Below are 25,274 nucleotides of genomic sequence, written 5' to 3' on the forward strand. Positions count from 1 at the left end.
TTTGCACAACGTATTATGGACTATATTAGTCCCTTCGTCCTTCGGGAATCTCCCACCTGAAATTCTCATAGAAGACTCCTTGTGTCCTAGTGAGAAATAGGTTTTTGTTTTACCAATCAATGTAGCCAATTTTGCTAGTGTTCTTTTTAAAACCTTGGGCTCAAATAGGGCTGATATTAAAGAACTTAGCATTTATCCGAATTATATCTAGCCTTTCATCCACCTTGGTTGAATATCCAGTTTTATGACAGTTTTATTGCAGTGTCTCACCTTAGGGTCTTTGTGATTCGAAGTCTGTGTCCACTTTAGATAAAACAGGGATCCAAATAGCTATATTACTTTTTCAATACTGAAGGGAATTCGGAGGGTATTCAGATCACTTATCTCCTGTTTTTTTTTTTCATAAAGAAACACATTTTAGTCTGTTTTGTTATCTAAATTGTATCCCCTCCGATCCACTGTGACTAACTGCTACCCGTGAAGAGAGCTGCATAGACATTCGTCATTTATGTGTGTTTATGAACGCATAGCTTGGCTGGCCACTGCTTATGTTAATCTAAGCCATGTTATAACTAAATAGCCTAACGTAGAGTGTTATGGTTATTAAGTGAAGCTTCACTGGTTGGCTCAGTGGATGGATGGCTCAGTGGTTGGTGGTTGGTTGGAAGTCTCAGTGAAATGGTCAAGTGAAGTTTTGTGTAAAATTGTGGCCATTTCAGTTGAAGAATACACGTTCAACCGACAAGTTACTGGCTAGCGGATAAACGCGTTATGTTTTTCATTTAAAACGGCGATAACAACAAAAACAACAACAACAAAGTGGTGTTTATGGACACATTGCGTTACAAAAAAGCAAAAAAAAAAAACAGAATAGCATTTGCTTGTCATTATCGGTGACGGTTATGGTTAATTAAAATCGGAACGCAACAATTGCGAAGAATGGCTGGCGTTTTTTGTTCTTTGGTGAAATTGTTGTGGCCTTTTCCGTATTGAGTGGCAAATAAGCATATATCCGGTTTGCGGAAGCCAAAAACGAATTAAATGTTTAAATTCATATTAAAAAAAAAAAATAAAAACCAAGCGACAGTTGTGGCAGAACTTTCAAAAGGTTTAGATGGAATATAAATTGTGTTTCTAAGTGAATCCCAAAGGACTTTTATTGAAAAAATTATAAAACCAGTGCATTGTTTCTGGAATGTTTGGCCCAAATGTTGTTAATTTTGAAGTTGAAGTTGGGTGTTGTTGCAGTTAACAACTTTCACTGAGTTGCCGTTTTGTTTTGTGTAACTTTTATTACGCCAATTTTACGTTAAAGAAGTGAAGAGGGACTCTTAAACCAAGCACTAAATGAATGTCCGTCCATGTGTTCGCTAACATCACAAATTGGTGCAAAACGTGATTTGTATATTTTTCATAGTTAATTATCATTAAGCCGTGTTGCATGTATGCATGAATGTGTGGCCGAAACCAGTATTCGCACAACAGCTAGCCAGCCCAGGCCAGGCAACATAGATTGCAAAACAAGCTTACAGCTTCCAAGCATTATTAGCTAGCACCGGTTTAACGTTATTGGCCTTTACAATGTCAGAGAGTTTGCGTTGCAGCAAAAGTCGCTCGAATAGCCACAATGGCCATCCACAGGCACAGCATCATACCATACCTCACAAATTCAGCAGTATTGTCAATAAAGTGGAATCTTTGATCCACAAAATGAACCATGATAAACATCAGCATCAGCAACAGCAAAGCCCAAATACCGGCAAATCGTCACACAAAGAAAAATCAAAAAATCGAAAAAGTCCTTCAAGTCCCAAAAAATTGGAATGTTTGAAATGTGATGAACTAACTTCAATGGCCAGTGGCAAGAACTCCCAGTTAAATGCCTCTTTGGACTCCCTGAATAATCTCTCCGACAATGACAATGATAGTGGCCTAAATGCCAACAACAACAGGGCAAATGGTAACAAATCTAATTCTCCCTCTTTGAACAATGGCAGTATTGGAAATTTCACCGATTCCGATGATGCCGAAATAGCCCACATAACGGGTACCACAGCTGTACAAGTTCATCGGCGCATTGAATTGGATCAATTGACCGATGAGACAATACGTGAGTTCAATGAGCAATGCTCCTCACTATCGCATGACATGGAATTCTACAATTCATGGCAAAATGAAGAGGAAATGGAAAGGCAAAGAGAAGAAAAGCAAATGATGGAAAATGGGCAGAGAAGCAGCCACAATAGTCCAGAACAAGCAAACTGTGATGAACAACACCATACGCCACAAGGCAAGGAGTCCGACAGCAACAACAATCTACCACAATATTGTGATAATATGTCTGAAGATCCACCGGGGTGGTTGGAAAAGGAAGAGGTGTCGCAACTCAAGGAGCAAAGTAACTATGGCACCTTGGGTCGTAGGCCCCTGTCTCACATACAGCAGATAGTCAATGATTTGACACAAACTCAAGAAAATGCCAACAATTGCAACAATCGTAACTCTCCTCCTTCTCCACAACAACAACAACATCAACAACAGCAGCAGCTGCAACAACAATGCAATGAATTGACCACCTATGCCCTCAATCAATTGCAACAAAATATAAACAACAACAGCAACGGCAGCAGCAATGGCAGTGTGACGAAAACCCGCCGTTCAAGCGTGGCCAGCAGTGGCTCAATGGGGCGCATGGAAACCATTGTGGAAGAGCCAAGCGAAAATAAAATTTCCGTAAAAGAAATATTGCAACGTTTTGAAACAATGAACAAAAATGAGGTATCCATACATTTTTTTCTTAAAAAATAATTTTTAGTTTAACAATTAATTGCCTCTTCAAAGGCAAACAAATTAAAAATTAGGTAGCTGGAAGATTCAGAGCCATGACACAAATTTCTCAAATGGTGTTTAAAACATTTTATTTTAGTTTGTTTAACAAACAATAACATTTGGGGTTAATTTTGTCTAATTAGGCTATCTTGGAAATGAATAGCCAGAGGAAAGAGAAAAAAAAAACAAACTCCACAATTTTCAACAATTTAAATGGGTGTTGACGAAATGACACCAAATGGCCAAGCAAACATGCACACAAACACACACACACTGCATCCAAAAGGCACCTATCATCCGTGTAAGATGTGTGGATGGTCAAGCAATTATTACACACACACTCACCACCTCTAAAATGCGTGTCTTTTCAAACAATTATTTAAATTTACATAATTTTCATATAAAACAAAAAAACTAAATGAAGGCTTTTAATGTCATTTAAAATTGTTGACTAATTTTTTTAATTTATTGTTTCTTCTTGTTTTAATTTTTATAACAAAAAAAAAAAAACAAAACAGACGTGTGAGTGTCTTTATGAATGGATGGTAAGATGCTTAAATGGGTTTGTGTCTTAAGTATTTTGTTTCTCGTGCACTCACAGAGTTATAGAGTTTGTATCTTAAGTCTTTCGATTTCATTTGAGACTTAAAGAAGCTTGTGCCTTAAGTCTATTGTTTTGTAAGAGACCCAATTGCTGAGAGGAGTTTGTGCCTTGAGTCTTTTGTTTTTTCGATGATTGTTTGGTACTCTCATATTTGTAGGATATTAATGGTTTGTGTCACTAGTTTCGAAGGAGCAGAACCATGATGAAGTTCGTAGGGTTGGATTCTTAAATATTGTGTTAAATGGGATACTTAATACATGGAAGAGTATGTGCCTAAAGTCTTTTGTTTGCCGGTCACTTTTTACATTTAGAAAAAGTTCGTGTCTCAAGTCTTTTGTTTAAAAGGATATATTAAGTGGTTAGTGCCAGGAAAGCTGCTTTTGGTTTTTGGCTTTGTAATAGGAGGGGAGCGTTTTGGTCCATTTTTTATTATTTTTAGGAGGATCGTATTTAGTTGTGGAAAATCGTGTTATCCTGTGGACTTAAAGTTACTTGCATAGGATCTCTGATACTTTTGGGGGGGTCGTTAAGTTTTTAGATCTATCATGGCTTTTTCCTAGAGATTCGTAGAGATTCATTTTTAAGGACCAAGGATTTTTAATACAACATTTTGTTTATGAAGAATATGCAGAATAATCTTGAATCTGCTTATGCATTTTTTTCTTAAGGATCTTTGAGTTCTATCGGAATTTTTTGAAGAAGATTGTGGAACTTCTTTGGAATGGATTTTTCATATTTTTTAAGAAGATGAATTCTTTTCAATGTAGTTCCACGATCCTCCGCAAATAATCCACTATAAACAATTTTCCGCAAAAAAAGATAAATTTTTTTATGGTGGATAATTGGAAAATTATTTGCAAAGGATCGTGGAACTACTCTGAGGAGAATCTTGTTTATTTTTTTGAGGTGGATCTTGGGTTTTTCTTGAAAAAACATTGTGTTGGATAATGAGAAAATTCTTTGCGGTGGAATGCGGATCTTCTTTGACGAGAACAGACAGTGAACCACCTTTTATAATCGTCCGTTTATTCGTAGAGTATTCTGAATTGTTTTTATATATATTTTGTAATGGAATTTCTTCGAAGATGGAAAAAGAATTCAAGAATGATCTTGAATTTTATTGACCAATGATCATCAATTTTATTGGTGGTGTATCATATCTAATAATTGCAGAGGATCATCTCTGAAGAGAACAGTGAATATTCTTTATGAAAGACAAACGTTGATTTTATTGAGAATTTTTCTACAAAAAAAAAAAAAAAAAAAAAAAAAACAAAGATTTTTATTTAAGATTTTTTTGATTATAATTTTTTTGATGATCATTACTTCTGAGGCTGATCACTCATCCTAAGATGATCGTGAATTTTTCAAATCATAATCGTATATTTTAATTTTTTATGATAACTGATTTTTACCAAAAAAAAATCTGGATTTCTAGTTGAAGGATCAGAAATTTTCAAGGGGGTTTGTGCAATTTTAGCCTCCACCATAATATGGAGGGGATAATTACACTGTGCAACATTTTTAAGGTGATCTTGTGCAAACAATTCGAACTGAGGATTTTTTGAAAGTACAGACCTAAACGACAAGAAACCCTTGTTGGGTTTTGTTGTGTCAGATCCAGCTCGGATTTTATGGCCACATACAAACATGGTTAAATTTTGAGTTTTTAATGAAATTCGGGTATATATCTCTGAAACCAATCTTCTTCTGACCTCTGAATCAAATTTGTAGATAAGGTCAAGAATCAAATATTTAGAGAAATAATGAACTCGAAAAACTACATTTATTGCCTCAAATTTCAAAATATATGCAAAAATTCCACTAGTTTTATACATTTCGCACCGAATCTCCAAAACCGTTAATTTTTTCTGAATATTTTCTTTTGGAAAAATATTCCCTGGAATGTAATACATAACTCCTCAGAACATGTCATTGTTGTAAAATGCCTTTATCCCGTTGTTTTCAGTAAATTTTTCAACGACGATTTAATAAAAAGGTCAATAATGTGGTGAAATCCGAGAATAAACTGTTGGAGTGAACTGTGTTTGAAATACGTGTTGTAAAAGATATGATGCAAATACCGCTGAAACAACATGAAGTAAGCATTTTAGAGTTTCAGAATGTTCTAAGGAATTGTTAAGAACTTTATTTGGAAGATTTTTGCAAAAGGTTACTTGGTTCAACTCCCAATAGTTTAGCCGATACTGACCAGAATTTCAGCAATTATGTAAAATTTTTAATATTTTATAGATTTTGATGCCCTAGATGAAGTTTTTCTTATGTGGTTTTTTCAAAAGTTTAGTTCTACTAGTTTAGGGCTACAATATTGCTAAAGACAGCAAAGCCAAATTCCTATTCGTTTCTGAGATAAAGGCCTGATAAATGCAAAAAAGTGTAGATTTAGCCCGGTTTAGATGAGACCATGAAATCCGAACTGGATCTGACAGGACAAAACCCTACTAGGGTTTTTGTAGTCTAAATATGTACTTTCAAAAAATGCATACTAGAAGTTGTTTGCATTTTCAGTGTTGCATAGTGTTATTGTTAATACCGTTTACAATAAATAAAAATAAATAAATAAAGTATATAAATTCTTGATCAGCATAAATTTCTAAGACGATTTAACCATGTCCGTCTGTCTGTTGAAATCAAGATACAGCTAGCAATTTTTAAGATAAAGCTTTTTAATTTGGTATAGAAGTTAGTATTACTTCTAGGACGTTTGATATTGAAAATGGACCGGTACATCCCGATTGTCGATATTTTAAAGGTTGTGGTCTCAGTTCTTCACCGAAATGGCTGAAATGTATTATTTAGTCTTCGGTGAAGGTATTAAACATTTCACCTGATATTTGTCGGTATAGGTCCCCTTCATATAGTCCCCATAGAACGGTGCCATCCGATTTTCGGTATTTTTAAGGTTGTTGCCTTAGTTCCCCGCGAAATAGCTGAAATTTGGTATTTAGTCTTAGTTGAAGGTATTAAACAGTCCACCTGATATTTGTCGGTACAGGTCCATGTCTTCATATAGCCACTATAGAACGGTACCTCCCGATTTTCGATATTTTTAAGATTGTGGCCTTAGTTCCCCAGCGAAATGGCTAAAATTTGGTATTTAGTCTTCGTTGAAGGTATTAAACAGTCCACCTGATATTTGTCGGTACAGGTCCATGTGTTCATATAGCCAACATAGAACGGTACATCACGATTTTCGGTATTTTGAAGGTTGTGGCCTTAGTTCCCCAACGAAATTGCTGAAATTTGGTATTTAGTCTTCTTTGAGGTTATTAAACATTTCACGTGATATTTATCGGTATAAGTCTGAGCCTTATATAGCCTCCATAGAACGACACCTCACGATTTTCGGTATTTTGAAGGTTGTGGCCTCTATTTCACACCGAAATTTTGTCTACTAGACTCAGGTTTTTGTGGTAAAAGAAAATTTAGAAGTCCGAGTATTTTCATGGCGTTCGAATTCGTTAAAATTCTCTGTCGGAATTCGTTCCTGGGGCTTTCTATACTCTATAGCACCAACGTCGCCAGCAAGGGGTGACCCGGGCTCCCCCCGAAATGGTATTTTTTTTACACATTTTTATACCCTCAGCATTTATGCTAACGAGGGTATATACACTTTGTGCCTCATCGAAATAATGGTTTTAGACCACAAATATGTTTGGACGAAATCGGTTTCAGACAATTTGGAGTCGATTTAGCAACGTCCGTATGTCCGTCTGTCTGTCTGGCTGGCTGAAGCGCACGGTAACTCTCGAATGGATCAACCGATTCTGTCCAAAATTTTGGTTTCGTAATATTTTGTCCAAACTTATTTTCGAAGATGGGCTATATCGGTCCACTACTTCCGGTACCGTCTCCACCAAAGTTCGGAAAAATTGTGCGCACGATAACTCTTGAAGGGGGGAACCGATTTGATCCAAACTTAGCACATCCTGAAATTTCTACCAGACTTAGATGAGGTTCTAATATAGACTCAATCGGTCCACTCCTTCGGGTACCTCCCTCACAAAATTTAGGTAAAGTTCAGATTAGGACCTGCTCTCGAATCGCTTTGATTTTTGTTGCAACAACTTGTATTTACTGCCCCCCATACGACGGTACAAGTTTCATCAGGGGCAAGTCCACACTTCCTGAGAAAATAGCCCCAAAGTGGCAAAAAACCCTATGACACCGTGTGAGGTGGCTCGAGCGCAAGATAACTCTCGAACGGATCTGCCGATTCGGCCTTAGTAATATTTTGTCCAAACATAGTTTAAGTTCGAAGATAAGCCATATCGGTCCACTCCTTCAGGTACCTTCCCCACAAAAGTTCAAAAATGTTCGGAAAAAGTTTTCGTACGGTAACTCTTGAAGGGAGTGGACGAATTGGTTAAAGTATGGACATCCTAATATATCTACCTGATCAAGATCAGGTTCAAATATGGACTATATTTGTACATTCCATCTGGTACCTCCGTTTTCGTGGAGAACAGTGTGCCATCTTTTAGGATCGTCGATATTTTTGGGGAGGATTGTGAATATGGCCGACTTCCTCACTATTGCAATTTCATAAAATTACTCTAGTATGGAACAAGATTTAAGAACGCCTAATTTCATGACTTTCGTTTCAAAACAACAAAGCAACTGATGTTTCGAAAATCAACTTCTTTTCGGCGTTAGTGTAAGAATCTTTGGGATGGATCATTTGGGACAATTATTTGCAGAGAGAATAGTGGATCTTCTTTAAGAAAGACAATCATTGGTTTTATTTGAGGATTGTCATTTTGTATATAAAATATGTTTGAGAATAACATCACGGTGCTCTTGAACCAAATTTAAATGGAAGGTGCATACACCTGCGAAGTTTTTGCGGATTCTGAAACTACAATGTTGTTCATAGATGAGAAAAATCAAAAAACAAAAAAGTCGCCGGAGCGCTTTTTAAATAAATCGCGATTTAATTTGACATTTTTAAGGTTTTTTTAGGTTTTCACGATTTTGCTTGGAAACCGCAAGTCCTATCGAAATAGGACTAAAGAAAATGTTGTAGCTATGAAAATTCTCTATAAGATTGACTGTTATGATATCTTCGTAGTCTGTACCGTTATTAAGATATAGAAGTTCAAATTAGGACAATGAATTTATTGTATCGCCTACTTATAAAATAATGCCATGACTACAATTTCCCAACTTAAACTTATGTATCTGAAAAATGCTACAAGCTCGGAAAAAATTATAAAAGCCAATCCTGTAGAGAATTTTCACAGCTACAACATATTCTTAAGTCCAATTTCGAAAGGATTGGCAGTTTTCAAGCTAAATTCTGAAGACCTAAGAAAAAATTCTGAAACTTTGATCTGAACCTCTATATCTTAAAAATGTTAAAATCTAGGAAAATATCAATGACCCAATCGTGTACAGAATTTTCACTGCTGCAACATTTTCATTAGTCCCATTTCAATAGGACTTGCGGTTTCCAAGCAAAATCGTGAAAACCTAAAAAAACCTAAAAATGTGAACTTTGATCGCGATTTATTAAAAAATCCATTCAGCGATTTTTTAGATTTTTCTCGTCTATAAACATTGCTGTTTCAGAATGCGCAAAAACTTCGGTTTTCATTTAAAGTTAGTTAATGTGTACTGTGGGTGCCACCGTGGTGCAATGGTATGCACACCCGCCTTGCACGCTGAAGGTCGTGGGTTCGATTCCCGGGCCAGTCAACATCAAAATTTTCAGCGGTGGCAAAATACCCCTCAGTAATGTAGGCGACATTTCCTGAGTATTTCAGCCATGTAAAACTTCTCTACAAAGTGGTGTCTTATGACAAGCCGTTCGGACTCGGCGGTAAACAGAAGGTCCCATATCATTGAGCTAATATGAATCGGGGTGCACTCATTGATATGAGAGAAGTCTCCCTTGTCCCGTATGGGATGTTTGTGGAACAATTATAAGGTGTACTGTGTATAACATTGTCATATAAGGAGGCGATACAGTCATTCCCTTGTCCTAATTAGAACTTCTATATCTCAATAACGGTAAAAACTACGAATATATCATAAAAGTCAACATTTTCTTTAGACCATTTCGATAGGACGTGCGGTTTCCAAGCAAAATCGTGAAAACCTAAAAAACCCTTAAAAATGTCAATTTAAAAAGCGCTCCGCCGATTTTTTAATTTTTTCATCTATTGAACATTGTAGTTTTAGAATCCGCAAAAATTTCGCAGGTCTAAGCACCTTCCATTTAAATTTGGTTCAAGAGCACCGTGACATCTCTTGGGAGAGGGGATTGTGGATTTTCGAAGACCGTGAAAAATATACTTTGGTTACAATCTTTGATATTTTATGAGAAAGATCGTGGATTTTTTTGGGTTTTGTTGTTAGTATGGAGTATTCTGGGAATATTATTTATAGAGGATCTTCAATATTCTTTAAAGATTATAGGTCTTTATCGGGGAGGATTTCTCCCTCATGATTGTTTGATATTTTTGCCTAAGAGCTAAATTGGACTTAGGCTAAAATGTTGAAGTATTGTGAGGGAGGTATCCGAATACGTTTTGTAATATAAAAGATCTTGGTATTTGATCTACGCTTCGAAAAAATTTTACGACGTGCAAATTGTGGGCCAAATCGGATACTCAATTCGTATGAAGTATGGACTTGGCCCCGAAAAAAATTGTACCATTGAAAAAGAGGCAACAAACACAATGTGGCGAAAAAAATTCATGACGATGCGAGAAGTGCCCCTAAACTGCATTTGTGCCAACTAATTTGAAGTTTTGTGTGCGAGGTACCTGAAAGAGTAGACCGATATAGTCCATTTTCCAAGCTGATCTATGTCTGAAAGGAAAAATTACGATGAGCAAAGTTTTGACTAAATCGAGAGTTATCATACGAACCATTTTAGTGCAAATTTTTAACTCTTGTGGTGGATGTACCGAGAAGAGTAGACCCATATGATCTTCGAATTTGTTCTAAGTTTGGACAACATATTACAAGGCCAAAATTTTGGACCAAAGCATCTCTAAGCAGCCAGACAGACAGACAGACGAGCGGACATAACTAAATCGATGAGCTACATTTTGATTGTATCACAGTGTATACACCCTATTTAGACTTAAACCTGAGTATAATATAAATTATTCTATGAAGATCAACAGATTATTCCCAAATTCACAAATGACTCTGCAATAAAGGTATATGGTATTTTCAAAAAATTTTTAAAGATCCATGCTTCCTGACTCTAAAGAAGTGATTGACATTTGCCCAGCCTTTGCGCTAGTGTTATTTATACTTCATGTTCGAATATGGACGGTCAACTACTTCGGGTACCTGCCACACAAAACATCAAACTTTTAGCAAAACTGCAGTTCAGGGACATGTCTAGGATCGTTTTGAAAATTTTTCTAAAGTATGATTTGGCTAAAAGAACAAAGTGTAGTCCATGTATGTTTGGACGATATCCGTTTTAGACAATTTGGAGTCGATTTAACAATGCCCGTCCGTCTGTTTGTCTAACTCTCGAACGGATGATCCGATTTGGTCCAAAATTTGGCCTTCGTAATATTTTGTCCAAACTTAGTTTAAGTTCGAAGATGAGTCATATCGGTCCACTCCTTCAGGTACCTCCCACAAAAGATCGAAAATGTTATGAAAAATCGTGCGCACTACAACTTGTGAAGGGAGTAAACGATTTGGTCCATCTTTGGACATCGTGACATTTCTAGCAGACATAGATGAGGTTTCAATATGAACTCTATGGGTCGACTTCTTCCGGTACCTCCCACATAAAAATTCGGGAAAATTCGGTTTAGGGCCTGTTCTCGAATTGATTTGGTTTTTGTTGTGAAAACTTATATTCGCTGCCCCCTTACGATGGTTCAAATTTTATCAGGGCCTAGCCCATTCTTCCCGGGAAAATACTCCAAAAGGTTTAAAAACCCTATGGCACCATGTGTAGTGGTTGGAGCGCACTATAATTTTCGAACGGATAAGACGATTCGGTCCAAAATTTGGCGTTCATAATATTTTGTACAAATTTAGTTTAAGTTCGAAGATAAACCATTTCGGTCCACACTTCAGAAGCTATAATGACACATTTGGCAAATAGAGAATTCTCTGTTAAAAATAGAATTTGAAGGAATATCTTTGCCTCGCAATTCTTTACTTCTTCATATGAAATCATACAAATTCTTAGCTTTCATCAACATGGTTATAATATTAGAAATCTTTTGATGCTTTTGACAGCTTTAGATAAGATCATATTACAATATTCTAGCGCATATGTGGTAAACATAAATATGAACCCGTTTGGAGATAAAATCTATTCCTGGAAATCTATTCCAAATATCAAATAAAGTTCATCTGATGAAAGTTTCTTATTTATGTTCCATCCTCTTTGTTCCTCATAATCAGGTGTTTGGTTTTGTGTGTCTGTTTGTGCCATTTAGGCTGAATGTCGAGCGCACACGTTTTGTGCTATAATTTTAATGGGGTCAGCAAAACATAAGAAGCAGAAGAATATTCACACAACCACACACTCAAAAATAATTATCTCAAATGTAATTAAATTCTATTTTGTGTGTGTTTTTTTTGGAATACGTGAAAGTCTAAATACAATAATTCTTCACGTACAACTGTTGTGGCCATTTTTCCAATCAAAACAAAATAAAAACGCGGCTACTAAATAAACCAAACATTTAACATGGCCATGATAATTATAACGCTGATACAACGATGATGATGATGATAATGACGATGATGAGTGGAGTAACAGTCCAGAAAGTCATTCATTTATACATTTGTATGAAATGTTTATTTATTCATTTGTGTTTAATTTCAAAATTTTGATATGAAAAATAAAAAAAGTAGCAGCAAGCAACTCATGCCGCAATCTCGACTCTTTCATTTGTGTATCACTGCTGCTGCTGCCGCCAGTTTATGGTGTAATGACCGACCGCCACAGACTCTATTCATAGATTCGTAATTCACATACAATGACCATCATCATGATCAGCACAACAAGTGTGGTTACTGTCTTGGCCATCATTGTACATACATAAATTCCTGATGGTTCATCTCCGACCAGACGTTGTTGTTTCATCTTCATCTTTTTTTATTTTATGTTAGTCTTGAACTCCATGTATTTGAGTTGAGATTGTTTTTTATGTTAAGACTTTCATTCCATTTTTATTTAGTTTATTGTGGATTTTAGTTTATTGTTTTAGTGTTTTGCACTTCTTTTACTTGTTGTTGTTAGTATATTTTCTTAAATACAAAATGATTAATTTTCCATTTTTTCCATTAATTTCGTATACATTTTAATCGAATGATAAATTTTGAGTTTTGAGCCATAAAAGTAATGAACAATTAAAATGCCATAATTATTTGAGATATCGCAATGCAATTTTGGGAAGGAGGGGGATAATTCCATTGAAATCAGCAGGCGATCAGCTGATCGTAAAAATGATTTTGAAAGTTTATTGGTAGTTTTTGTTTCAGTCATTAATGACTGGCTAATTGGAAAATTGAATAGTTTATTGAGTAAAACTGCAAAATGAAAATCAAACTTTGAGGAATTTCCAATAATATTTTTAAAACTGTTGGTGGTCAATAGGTTTTACGATGGCTAAAAATGGAAAAACTTTAAAAACTTTGTGCATCTTAAGTCCTGGTATTTATTGGATACAAATACCCCAAACGGGAAAGGCGGGAGACTTCTCCTTAACCAAAGAAGTAGTTCATCTGTTGAAAAGATTTCCAACGAAGCCATTTAATATATATGAGGAGGCCTTCTATTGATTAGAAGACCCTTATGGAGGTCTTCTGTTCTATAGAAGGCCCCTACGAAGTTCGTCTATTCTTTAGAAGACTCCCACGGAGCTCTTCTGTTCTATAGAAGCCTCTCTATTCTATTCTGTCGAAGTGTTCCAACGGAAGTATTCTATTCTATAGAAGACCCCAACGGAGCTATTCTACAGAAGACTCCCAAGGAACTTCTCTATTTTATAGAAGACTCCTACGGAGTTCTTCTATTATATAAAAGACTAGAAGACCCCTATGGTGGTCATATATTTTATTGAAGACCCAGACGCAGTTCCTCTATTCTATAGAAGACCCAGGTCTTCTATTCAATAGAAGACACCAGCGGAGGTTTCCTATCTTATAGAAGACCCCTACGGAGGTTTCCTATCTTATAGAAGACTCCTACGGAGGTCTTCTATTCTATAGAAGACTCCTACGGAGGTCTTCTATTCTATAGAAGACACCTACGGAGGTCTTCTATTCTATAGAAGACACCTACGGAGGTCTTCTATTCTATAGAAGACACCTACGGAGGTCTTCTATTCTATAGAAGACACCTACGGAGGTATTCTATTCTATAGCAGACACCTACGGAGGTATTCTATTCTATAGCAGACACCTACGGAGGTCTTCTATTCTATAGCAGACACCTACGGAGGTCTTCTATTCTATAGAAGACACCTACGGAGGTCTTCTATTCTATAGAAGACACTTACGGAGGTCTTCTATTCTATAGAAGACACGTAGGAATTCTTCTATTCAATAGAAGACACCTACGGAGGTCTTCTATTCTATTGAAGACACCTACGGAGGTCTTCTATTCTATAGAAGACACCTACGGAGGTCTTCTATTCTATAGAAGACACCTACGGAGGTCTTCTATTCTATAGAAGACACCTACGGAGGTATTCTATAGCAGACACCTACGGAGGTCTTCTATTCTATAGCAGACACCTACGGAGGTCTTCTATTCTATAGAAGACACCTACGGAGGTCTTCTATTCTATAGAAGACACTTACGGAGGTCTTCTATTCAATAGAAGACACCTACGGAGGTCTTCTATTCTATAGAAGACACCTACGGAGGTCTTCTATTCTATTGAAGACACCTACGGAGGTCTTCTGTTCTATAGAAGACACCTACGGAGGTCTTCTATTCTATAGAAGACACCTACGGAGGTCTTCTATTCTATAGAAGACACCTACGGAGGTCTTCTATTCTATAGAAGACACCTACGGAGGTCTTCTATTCTATAGAAGACCCCTACGGAGGTCTTCTATTCTATAGAAAACCCATACGTAGGTTTTCTATTCTAGAGAAAACCCCTACGTAGGTCTTCTATACTAGAGAAAACCCCTACGTAGTTCTTCTATTCTAGAGAAAACCCCTACGTAGGTCTTCTATTCTAGAGAAGACCCCTACGGAGGTCTTCTATTCTATAGAAGACCCCTACGGAGGTCTTCTATTCTAGAGAAGACCCCTACGGAGGTCTTCTATTCTATAGAAGACCCCTACGGAGGTCTTCTATTCTATAGAAGACCCCTACGGAGGTCTTCTATTCTATAGAAGACCCCTACGGAGGTCTTCTATTCTATAGAAGACCCCTACGGAGGTCTTCTATTCTATAGAAGACCCCTACGGAGGTCTTCTATTCTATAGAAGACCCCTACGGAGGTCTTCTATTCTAAAGAAGACTCCTACTGAGGTCTTCTACTCTATAGAAGACTCCTGCTGGGGTCTTCAATTCTATAGAAGATTCCTACTGGGGTCTTCTATTCTATAGAAGACTCCTAAGGAGGTCTTCTATTCTATAGAAGACTCCTAAGGAGGTCTTCTATTCTATAGAAGACCCCTAAGGAGGTCTTCTATTCTATAGAAGACACCTACGGAGGTCTTCTATTCTATAGCAGACACCTACGGAGGTCTTCTATTCTATAGAAGACCCCATACGGAGGTTTTCTATTCTATTAAAGACTCCTACGGAGGTCTTCTATTCTATAGAAGACCCGAGGGAGGTCTTATATTCTATAGAATACCCCTGCGGAGGTCTTCTATTCTATAGAAGACCACATACGGAGGTTTTCTATTCTATTAAAGACTCCTACGGAGGTCTTCTATTCTATAGAAGACCCCTACGGAGATCTTCTCTTCTATAGAAGACTGCTATGGAGGTCTTCTCTTCTATTGAAGACTACTATGGAGGTCTTCTCTGCTATAGAAGACCCCTACGGAGGTCTTCTATTCTATAGAAGACCCCTACGGAGGCCTTCTATTCTATAGAAGACCCCTACGGAGGTCTTATATTCTATAGAAGACCCCTACGGAGCTCTTCTATTCTATAGAACAACCCTACGGAGGTCTTCTATTCTTTAGAATTCTTCTATTGTATACAATATCCCTATGGAGGTCTTCTATTCTAGAGAAGACCCCTACGTAGATCTTCTATAGAAGACCCCATACGGAAGCCTTCTATTCTATAGAAGACACCTACGGAGGTCTTCTATTCTATAGAAGAACCCTACGGAGGTCTTCTATTCTATAGAAGACCCCTACGGAGGTCTTCTATTCTATAGAAGACCCCTACGGAGGTCTTCTATTCTATAGAAGACCCCTACGGAGGTCTTCTATTCTATAGAAGACCCCTACGGAGGTCTTCTATTCTATAGAAGACCCCTACGGAGATCTTCTATTCTATAGAAGACCCCTACGGAGGTCTCCTATTCTATAGAAGATCAATAAGGGGGCAGCGGACCCCTATGGAGGCCTTCTAATCTAAGGTCTTTTATTCTATAGAAGACCCCTACGGAGGTCTTCTATTCTATAGAAGACACCTACGGAGGTCTTCTATTCTGTAGCTGACACCTACGGAGGTCTTCTATTCTATAGAAGACACCTACGGAGGTCTTCTATTCTATAGGAGACCCCTACGGAGGTCTTCTATTCTAGAGAAGACCCCTACAGAGGTCTTCTATTTTAGAGAATACCCCTACGGAGGTCTTCTATTTTATAGAAGACCCCGACGGAGGTCTTCTATTCTAGAGAAGACCCCTACGTAGGTCTTCTATTCTAGAGAAGACCCCTACGTAGGTCTTATATTATAGCGAAGACCCCTACGGAGGTCTTCTATTTTAGAGAAGATCCCAACGGAGGTATTTTATTGTAGAGAAGATCCCAACAGAGGTCTTTTATTCTAGAGAAGACCCCTACGTAGGTCTTCTAATCTAGAGAAGACCCCTATGGAGGTCTTTTATTTTAGAGAAGATCCCAACGGAGGTATTTTATTCTATAGAAGACCCCTACGTAGATCTTCTATTCTAGAGAAGACCCCTACGGAGGTCTTCTATTTTAGAGAAGATCTCAACGGAGGTCTTCTATTCTAGAGAAGACACCTACGGAGGTCCTCCATTTTAGAGAAAACCCCAACGGAGGTCCTTATTCAATAGAAGATCCCAGCGGAGCTCTTCTATTTTATAGAATACTCCTATGGAGGCCATCTATTCTATAGAAGACCCCTATGGTGGTCATATATGCTATAGAAGATCCAGACGCAAACCTTCTATTGAAGACCCAGGCGAAGGCCTTCTATTCTATAGATGACCACTACGGTCTTCTATAGAAGACCATAGTGGTCTTCTATAGAAGACCCAGGTCTCCTATTCCATAGAAGAACACTACGGAGGTCTTCTGTTCCAAAGAAGATCCCAACGGAGGTCTTCTATTTTGTAGCAGACCCCTACGGAGGTCTTCTATTCTATAGAAGACCCCTACGGAGGTCTTTTATTCTATAGAAGACCCCTACGGATGTCTTTTATTCTATAGAAGCCTAGGGGTCTTATATTCTATAGAAGACCCCTACGGAGATCTTCTATTCTATAGAAGACTCCTAGAGAGCTCTTCTATTCTATTGAAGACTCCTAGGGAGCTCTTCTATTCTTTAGAAGACTCCTAGGGAGCTCTTCTATTCTATAGAAGACTCCTAGGGAGCTCTTCTATTCTATAGAAGACTCCTAGGGAGCTCTTCTATTCTACAGAAGACTCCTAGGGACCTCTTCTATTCTACCGAAAACACCTACGGAGGTGTTCTATTCTATAGAAGACCCCTACGGAGGTATTCTATTTTGAAGCAGACCCCTACGGAGGTCTTCTATTCTATAGAAGACCCCTACGGAGGTCTTTTATTCTATAGAAGACCCCTACCGATGTCTTTTATTCTATAGAAGCCTAGGGGTCTTATATTCTATAGAAGACTCCTACGGAGATCTTCTATTCTATAGAAGACTCCTACGGATGTCTTCTACTCTAAAGAAGACCCCAACTGATAAAAAAGACCCCAACGGATAAAAAAGACCCCAACCGATATATAAAAGACCCCTACTGAAGTCTTATATTCTATAGAAGACCCCATACGGAGGATTTCTATGCTATAGAAGACCCCTACGGAGGTCTTTTATTCTATAGAAGACCCCTACGGAGGTCTTCTATTCTATAGAAGACTCCTACGGATGTCTTCTACTCTAAAGAAGACCCATACGGAGGTCTTCTTTTCTATAGAAGATCTCCGTAGGGGTCTTCTATTCTATAGAAGACCCCTACGGAAGTCTTCTATTCTACAGAAGACTCCTAGGGACCTCTTCTATTCTACCGAAAACACCTACGGAGGTGTTCTATTCTATAGAAGACCCCTACGGAGGTATTCTATTTTGAAGCAGACCCCTACGGAGGTCTTCTATTCTATAGAAGACCCCTACGGAGGTCTTCTATTCTATAGAAGACTCCTACGGATGTCTTCTACTCTAAAGAAGACCCCAACTGATAAAAAAGACCCCAACGGATAAAAAAGACCCCAACTGATAAAAAAGACCCCAACGGATAAAAAAGACCCCAACCGATATATAAAAGACCCCTACTGAAGTCTTATATTCTATAGAAGACCCCATACGGAGGATTTCTATGCTATAGAAGACCCCTACGGAGGTCTTCTATTCTATAGAAGACCCATACGGAGGTCTTCTTTTCTATAGAAGATCTCCGTAGGGGTCTTCTATTCTATAGAAGACCCCTACGGAAGTCTTCTATTCTACAGAAGGCCCGTACGGAAGTCTTCTATTGTATAGAAGACCCCTACGGGGGACTTTTAAGGGGATCCTTTCAAGGCAAAGCTGTGGGGAGATTTTAAAAGCGAGCTATAGGGATATGTTTTTGGGGTGATGTGGTGAGGTATATTGAGGTTTTCTAGATGTACGACATGTACAGACATATGTATGTATATTTGTATGTATTGATGTAAAGTATAATTTAATCGGTATCTGCAGCTCAACATTTCTACATCTTTTCATAGGAATTTGTGTGGCGAATTCCTTTGCAAATCGCTTTTCAAAATAATTATTAACAAATTATTCTCGTAATTTATCTAATCGATTTTAGATGTCAACCTGCCACAAAGAAATTTATAGGCTGGGTAGATTAGCTTTACGACCAATGCGCTTATACAAGACCTGTATACGAAAAGAAAAAGAAAACATAACAACAGGTGTCATTACATGGTCATGGCTACATGTAAGCGCAGACAGCAAAACGATAACAAATGGAAAGCCATCGTTGTTGCTGTATTTGTAATTGTAGACATTTGTTTGTTTGCTTGCCAATTGACATGAAGTATTTCGCCAAAATGTTTAGGCAATTATCGTTTCGCGGTCAAATCGAGAAAAAATGTTTTATTACCCCCATGAAATGGAGTGGCCCCCCAAACAAACATTTGGCAAAAGAATCCAAAGAAAACAAAAAACATTTGCGGATATAACACTTCAGTCTTTTTGGCCAAAAATTCAACTGGTTTTGCTGTGAGTGTCGCAGACTATTTAATATGCAACATTAGCCTATTGGGTGCCGCCTTACACTTTCACATTGATTTGATGACAGTAAAATCGTGTATAACAGTCGATAAATGATATTTGTTACAATTTTTGTTGTGAAATAAATTTTGTCCATGTCCATATTTAATAACAATGTCGTTTCATGTTTCATTTCATTTTCAGACACAATCGAAAGCTTCAACCTTGTCATCGGGTGTGCGCGCTGCAGCTCAGACACTTAATGTGCCCATTGAAAGGTTGGAATCAAGGCAATCCAATCACAGAGAAACTATGCAAGGCAATGCCAATAATGGCCAAGGTGCCGGTGGCGATCAGCGTCAACAAATGCGCAACACATCATCCCCCATGATGGCAGGATCTTATGATGAGACCCATCAACATCATATGCATCATAGTCCTAACGCTGCAGCAGGTGGCGGTGGTGGAGGTCGTGGTGAACAGGTTTCAAGGGCTGAACAGCATTCACGTTCGGAAATGCATTCACGCTCCATGATGCATGGTATGCATGATGCCATGGATCATCACCATTCACCGGTGTCAGGAGAACGGGGTCATCACTACAATGGTCATAATGAAATTGAGGATGAAAGGCTGATAGAACGTGACCAATATGGAGAACATCATCAACAGTACACCAAACAACAAAGTTATTTACACACGGGTCGCAAAATATCCAGCCAACAGTATCATGGAGCCGGTGGAGGTGGTATGCATCCTAGGGATCAACAGACACCAGGTCACCTACAGCCATCCAACTTGGATGCCAATTACATGGCCGAGGATCAACATAATGGTGGTGGTTCCACATCACCTTCGGTGACTCGCTACTCTTTGTTACAATTTGCCATGCAACACTTTAGAAATGAGTAAGTTTTAGGAGAGAGGGAGAGAGAGAGCACAAAATAATATTATTTTTTTGGTCTTTCAGTCAAATCCATGATGCCCGTTCCCATGGCCGTGATTCTTCGGAACGCTCCTCTAATCGTTCTTATGCCGAATTGGTTAAATGGCAAGGGGTGCCTATACGCACACCTTTGCTGCGTCTACCCAATGATTTGGCCCCACTAGCTTTAGAATGTTTTGAGTGCATATTGTGCTACTGCGGCGACATACCCATGGATCCGGATCTAACAGAAGTTAAATGTGTTTATACGGTGCTAATGGTAAGTAACGACATGGGGAATGGAGATAAAGTATTAAAAAGAAGAACGTAGGGCCCAGGCCACCAAAAGGAAGACTTTATGGACGAGGACCCTTAAACAGGTCCTCTATTTTGTGGAAGACCCATACGGTGGTCATCTAATATATAGAGGAGGTATTTTATTTTATAGAAGACATTTACAGTGGTATTTTACTCCTTTGAAGACTCCTGCGAAGGGCTTATATTTCATAAAAAACCCCTACGGAAGAAGACACACGGACTTGTTATCTTTTATAGAATACCCTGACGGACGTCTTCTCTCCTATAGAAAACCCCTACGGACGTCTTCTATTCTATAGATGATCACTATGGGGATCTACGTTGGCATCTACTACAGAAAAGAAGACCCTTGTCGAGGTTTTCTATTCCATAGAAGACTCCTACAGGGGTCTTCTATTCTATAGAAGACCCCTATGGAGGTCTTCTGTTCCATAGAAGACACCTGTGGAGGTCTTCTGTTCCATAGAAGACACCTGTGGAGGTCTTCTGTTCCATAGAAGACGACTGCGGAGGTTTTCTGTTATATAGAAGACCCCTAACTAGGTCTCTAGGACCCCTACCGAGGTCTTCTATTCTATAGAAGACCCTTACCGAGGTCTTATATTCAAAAGAAGTCCTATACCGAGGTCTTCTATTCTATAGAACACCCCTACCGAGGTCTTCTATTCTATAGAACACCCCTACCGAGGTCTTCTATTCTATAGAACACCCCTACCGAGGTCTTCTATTCTATAGAACACCCCTACCGAGGTCTTCTATTCTATAGAAGACCCAACCGATGTCTTCTATTCTATAGAAGACCCAACTGAGGTCTTCTATTCTATAGAAGACCCTACCGAGGTCTTCTATTCTATAGAAGACCCCTACCGAGGTCTTCATTTCTTTAGAAGACCCCTATCGGGGTCTTCTATTCTATAGAAGACCCCTACCGAGATTTTCTATTTTATAGAAGACCACTACCGAGGTCTTCTATTCTATAAAAGACACCTACCGAGGTCTTCTGTTCTATAGAAGACCCCGTACCGACGTCTCCTATTCTACAGAAGACCCCTACCGAAGTCCTATTTTCTATAGAAGACCCTTACCACAGTCTTATATACTGTAGAAGACCCCTACCGAGGTCTTCTATTCTATAGAAGACCACTACCGAGGTCTTCTATTCTATAGAAGACCACTACCGAGGTCTTCTATTCTATAGAAGACCACTACCGAGGTCTTCTATACTATAGAAGACCCCTATCGAGGTCTTCTATTCTATAGAAGACCCTTACCGAGGTCTTCTATTCTATAGAAGATCCCTACCGAGGTCTTCTATTCTATAGAAGACCCCTACCGAGGTCTTCTATTCTATAGAAGACCACTACCGAGGTCTTCTATTCTATAGAAGACCCCTACCGAGGTCTTCTATTCTATAGAAGACCCCTACGGAGGTCTTCTATTGAATAGAAGACCCCCTACCGAAGTCCTATTTTCTATAGAAGACCCTTACCACAGTCTTATATACTGTAGAAGACCCCTACCGAGGTCTTCTATTTTATAGAATACGCTTACCGAAGTTTTCTATTCTAAAGACGTCCTATACTGAGGTTTATATTCTATAAAAGACCCCTACCGACGTCTTCTATACTATACATGAACCCTACCGAGGTCTTCTATTCTATAGAAGACACCTACCGAGGTCTTCTATTCTATAGAAGACCCCTACCGAGGTCTTCTATTCTATAGAAGACCCTACCGAGGTCTTCTATTCTATAAAAGACCCCTACCGAGGTCTTCTATTCTATAGAAGACCCCTACCGAGGTCTTCTATTCTATAGAAGACTCCTACCGAGGTCTTCTATTCTATAGAAGACCCCTACCGAAGTCTTCTATTCTATAGAAGACCGCTATCGAGGTCTTCTGTTCAATAGAAGACCCCTACCGATGCCTTCTATTCTATAGAAGACCCCTACCGATGTCTACTATTCTATAGAAGACCCCTACCGATGTCTTCTATTCTATAGAAGACCCCTACCGATGTCTTCTATTCTATAGAAGACCCCTACCGATGTCTTCTATTCTATAGAAGACCCCTACCGATGTCTTCTATTCTATAGAAGACCCCTACCGATGTCTTCTATTCTATAGAAGATCCCTACCGATGTCTTCTATTCTATAGAAGACCCCTACCGATGTCTTCTATTCTATAGGAGACCCCTACCGAGGTCTTCTATTCTATAGGAGACTCCTCCCGAAGTCTTCTATTCTATAGAAGATCCCTACCAAGGTCTTCTATTCTATAGAAGACCCCTACCGAGGTCTTTTATTCTATAGAACAAACATAGCGAGGTCTTCTATTCTATAGAAGACCCCTACCGAGGTCTTCCATTCTATAGAAGACCCTTACGGAGGTCTTCTGTTCCATAGAAGACCCCTGCGGAAGTTTACTGTTATATAGAAGACCGCTAACGAGACTTCTATTCTATAGAAGACCCCTACGGAGGTCTTCTGTTCCATAGAAGACCCCTGCGGAAGTTTTCTGTTATATAGAAGTCCCCTACCGAGATCTTCTAGTCTATAGAAGGTCCCTAAGGAGGTGTTATATTCTGTTGTAAAACCCATAAGAAGGATTTCTATTGAATCATCATCTTACAGACTTGCTTCAGCTCGCCAATGAAGACGGGCTTCAGAACGACGTCTTGAAGGCTCATATTTTTAAGGCCTTATTTTAATTTTTAAGAGTACAGTTTTTAATATTTTCATTTCTCTCTCTCTCCTTCTCCTTTCAGCATTGTCACAAATATTTGGCATTACGCGATGAAGTCTATTGCCAGTTAATGAAACAGACCACAGCAAATCGTTCACCGTGTCACGATTCGGCGCAACGTGGTTGGCGTTTACTCAGTATTTTGGCTGCTTACTTTGGTTGTTCGGACGCGCTACGGCCATATCTTTTGGAACATTTAACATCGGCGGCCTCGGATCGTAGACGTTCGTGCCATGGTACTGCAGCTGTGTGTCTAACAAATCTACGCAAAACGGCCCGTTGTGGTGGTCGTAAAAATGTTCCCAGTGTGGAAGAGGTTACCGCCGTATCAGCTGGTCGTTCAGCAAGAAGACAAATTTATCGTTTGCCAGGTGGTGCGGAGCGTGTGGTAAATACACGTTGTTCCACAGTGGTTGCAGATGTTATTGCCGAGCTGTGTGCCCTCTTGGGTATTGAATCGGAAACAGAACAGCAAGAATTTTCTCTCTACTGCATTGTCCAGGGTGATGCCTTCACCATGCCATTGGCGGCCGATGAATATATTTTAGATGTTACCACGGAATTGTTGAAATCAGGCCAGCCCTTCTATTTGATATTCTGTCGTTCGGTGTGGCATTTCCCTTTGAAGAGAGATCCTGCACCCACACCTCTGTATGTGGAGGTCCTTTTCAATCAAGTGGCTCCAGATTATTTGGAAGGTTTGTTGTTGGAGTTACCCGGTAATGGTGTTCCCCCACCAGAAGTGGTGAGAGATATGGCTCGCATTGCAGCACTGTTGCATCGTGCAGCCGATTTGAGTCATGTACCAGCCATGAAGGAAATTAAATTCCTATTGCCTAAACCAGCTTTAGGTATTAGAGAAATACGACCAGCCCAATGGGTGGGTTTGGTTCAATCGGCCTGGCCACAAATTGCAAATCTAAGTCCGGGTCAGGTTAAGGCACAGTTCTTAAATGTTCTATCGGCATGGCCTTTATTCGGTAGCAGTTTCTTTGCCGTGAAACGTATTTGGGCCGAAGAAGGTCCGCATGTTGATGATAGTCCCATGTGGCGGGATTTAATATTGGCTTTGAATCGTAGGGGTGTACTGTTCCTTGACCCCAATACACATGAGACAATGCAGCACTGGCCTTTTATGGAGGTTATATCAACGCGGAAGGTAAGTTTCTTAGGTGATAAATTGAATAGAAAACAATTATTAAACTCTTTGTATCATTAGGTCCGCTCCGAAGATGGTGCATTGTTCTTGGACATGAAGGTGGGCAATCTGATGCAGCAGCGTGTCATAAGGGTCCAAACCGAACAGGCTCATGAAATATCGCGTTTGGTACGCCAATACATAACCATGGCTCAAATTAGTCAACGTGACAAAAGAGATGTTGTCAATTAATTCATAATTTTTAATTAAACTTTAAAATTAATTACTTTAATTTGTAATCTGTTAGTTTTTAAGTTAATTATAACATTCGTCGTCTATATTTATAAATACGAGTTTTTATTCTTTGCTATGCTTTAAATATTTTTTAAATATTTAGCTCTCAGCTTAAAAAAATGTTTGCTTAACAAAATTTGTTTTCACTAAATAGTCAGAGAGAGAGAGAAAGAGAGGAATTGAAGAAAAAAATATGAAAATATCTTTTAAGGCCATATTTTCTATATTTTTGAGAATAAAAAAACATCAAAAAGCTTTTCTTCCTAAAAAGTTTCATTATTGGATTTAAGTGCAATTTTTTAAAATTATTTTTTTATAAAAATTCCCAGAATATATATTTCGATTTTCCTCTTTATATAAATACACATATACATAATAATATATAAAATATAAATATATACATACATTTATTTACTTGGTAAGAATTTATATAAAACAAAAGCAAGAAAGTAAAAATAAATAATACTATATATGTTTTATTATAATTAAAAGTTAATGGTATTTTTCTAATAAGAAATCTGATCTACAGGGAGGCTCTATAGGCGAGCTGAAGGGGAGTTGCAGGCGGCCTTTTAGGTGTGCTGAAGGGAGCTTATAAAGGCGAGCTGAAGGAAGCTTCTATAGGTGTTCTGAAGCGAGCTTCTACTAGGGGCACTAGGAAACCAGTGTCGCCAGGTGTCATTTTACAATTTTTTTTTTTGGGTAGTTTGACATTTTTTGGCCTAAGCGTACTCAGGACAGTTTGAAGTACGACTATTTGTTGGGTTTTTTGCAGTGGCTTGACTTC

General features: G+C 38.5%; 1 protein-coding gene across 1 annotated transcript in view; it reads left to right on the top strand.

Annotated features, from left to right (window-relative positions):
• The window catches only part of Myo10A (unconventional myosin 10A), a 98,109-nt gene extending 73,131 nt beyond the window's left edge, over nucleotides 1-24,978 (top strand). Inside the window, exons 4-7 of the mRNA XM_073974157.1 lie at nucleotides 19,271-19,974; nucleotides 20,037-20,271; nucleotides 23,078-24,214; nucleotides 24,275-24,978. Of these exons, the coding sequence (XP_073830258.1) occupies nucleotides 19,271-19,974; nucleotides 20,037-20,271; nucleotides 23,078-24,214; nucleotides 24,275-24,445 (2,247 nt within the window). The 3' untranslated portion in view covers nucleotides 24,446-24,978. The remainder of the gene's footprint in view (nucleotides 1-19,270; nucleotides 19,975-20,036; nucleotides 20,272-23,077; nucleotides 24,215-24,274) is intronic.
• The last annotated feature ends 296 nt before the right edge of the window (nucleotides 24,979-25,274 follow it).

Source organism: Musca autumnalis, unplaced genomic scaffold (genome assembly GCF_047663935.1).
Source record: "Musca autumnalis isolate F117 unplaced genomic scaffold, ASM4766393v1 scaffold_3, whole genome shotgun sequence".
Lineage (NCBI taxonomy): Eukaryota > Metazoa > Arthropoda > Insecta > Diptera > Muscidae > Musca > Musca autumnalis.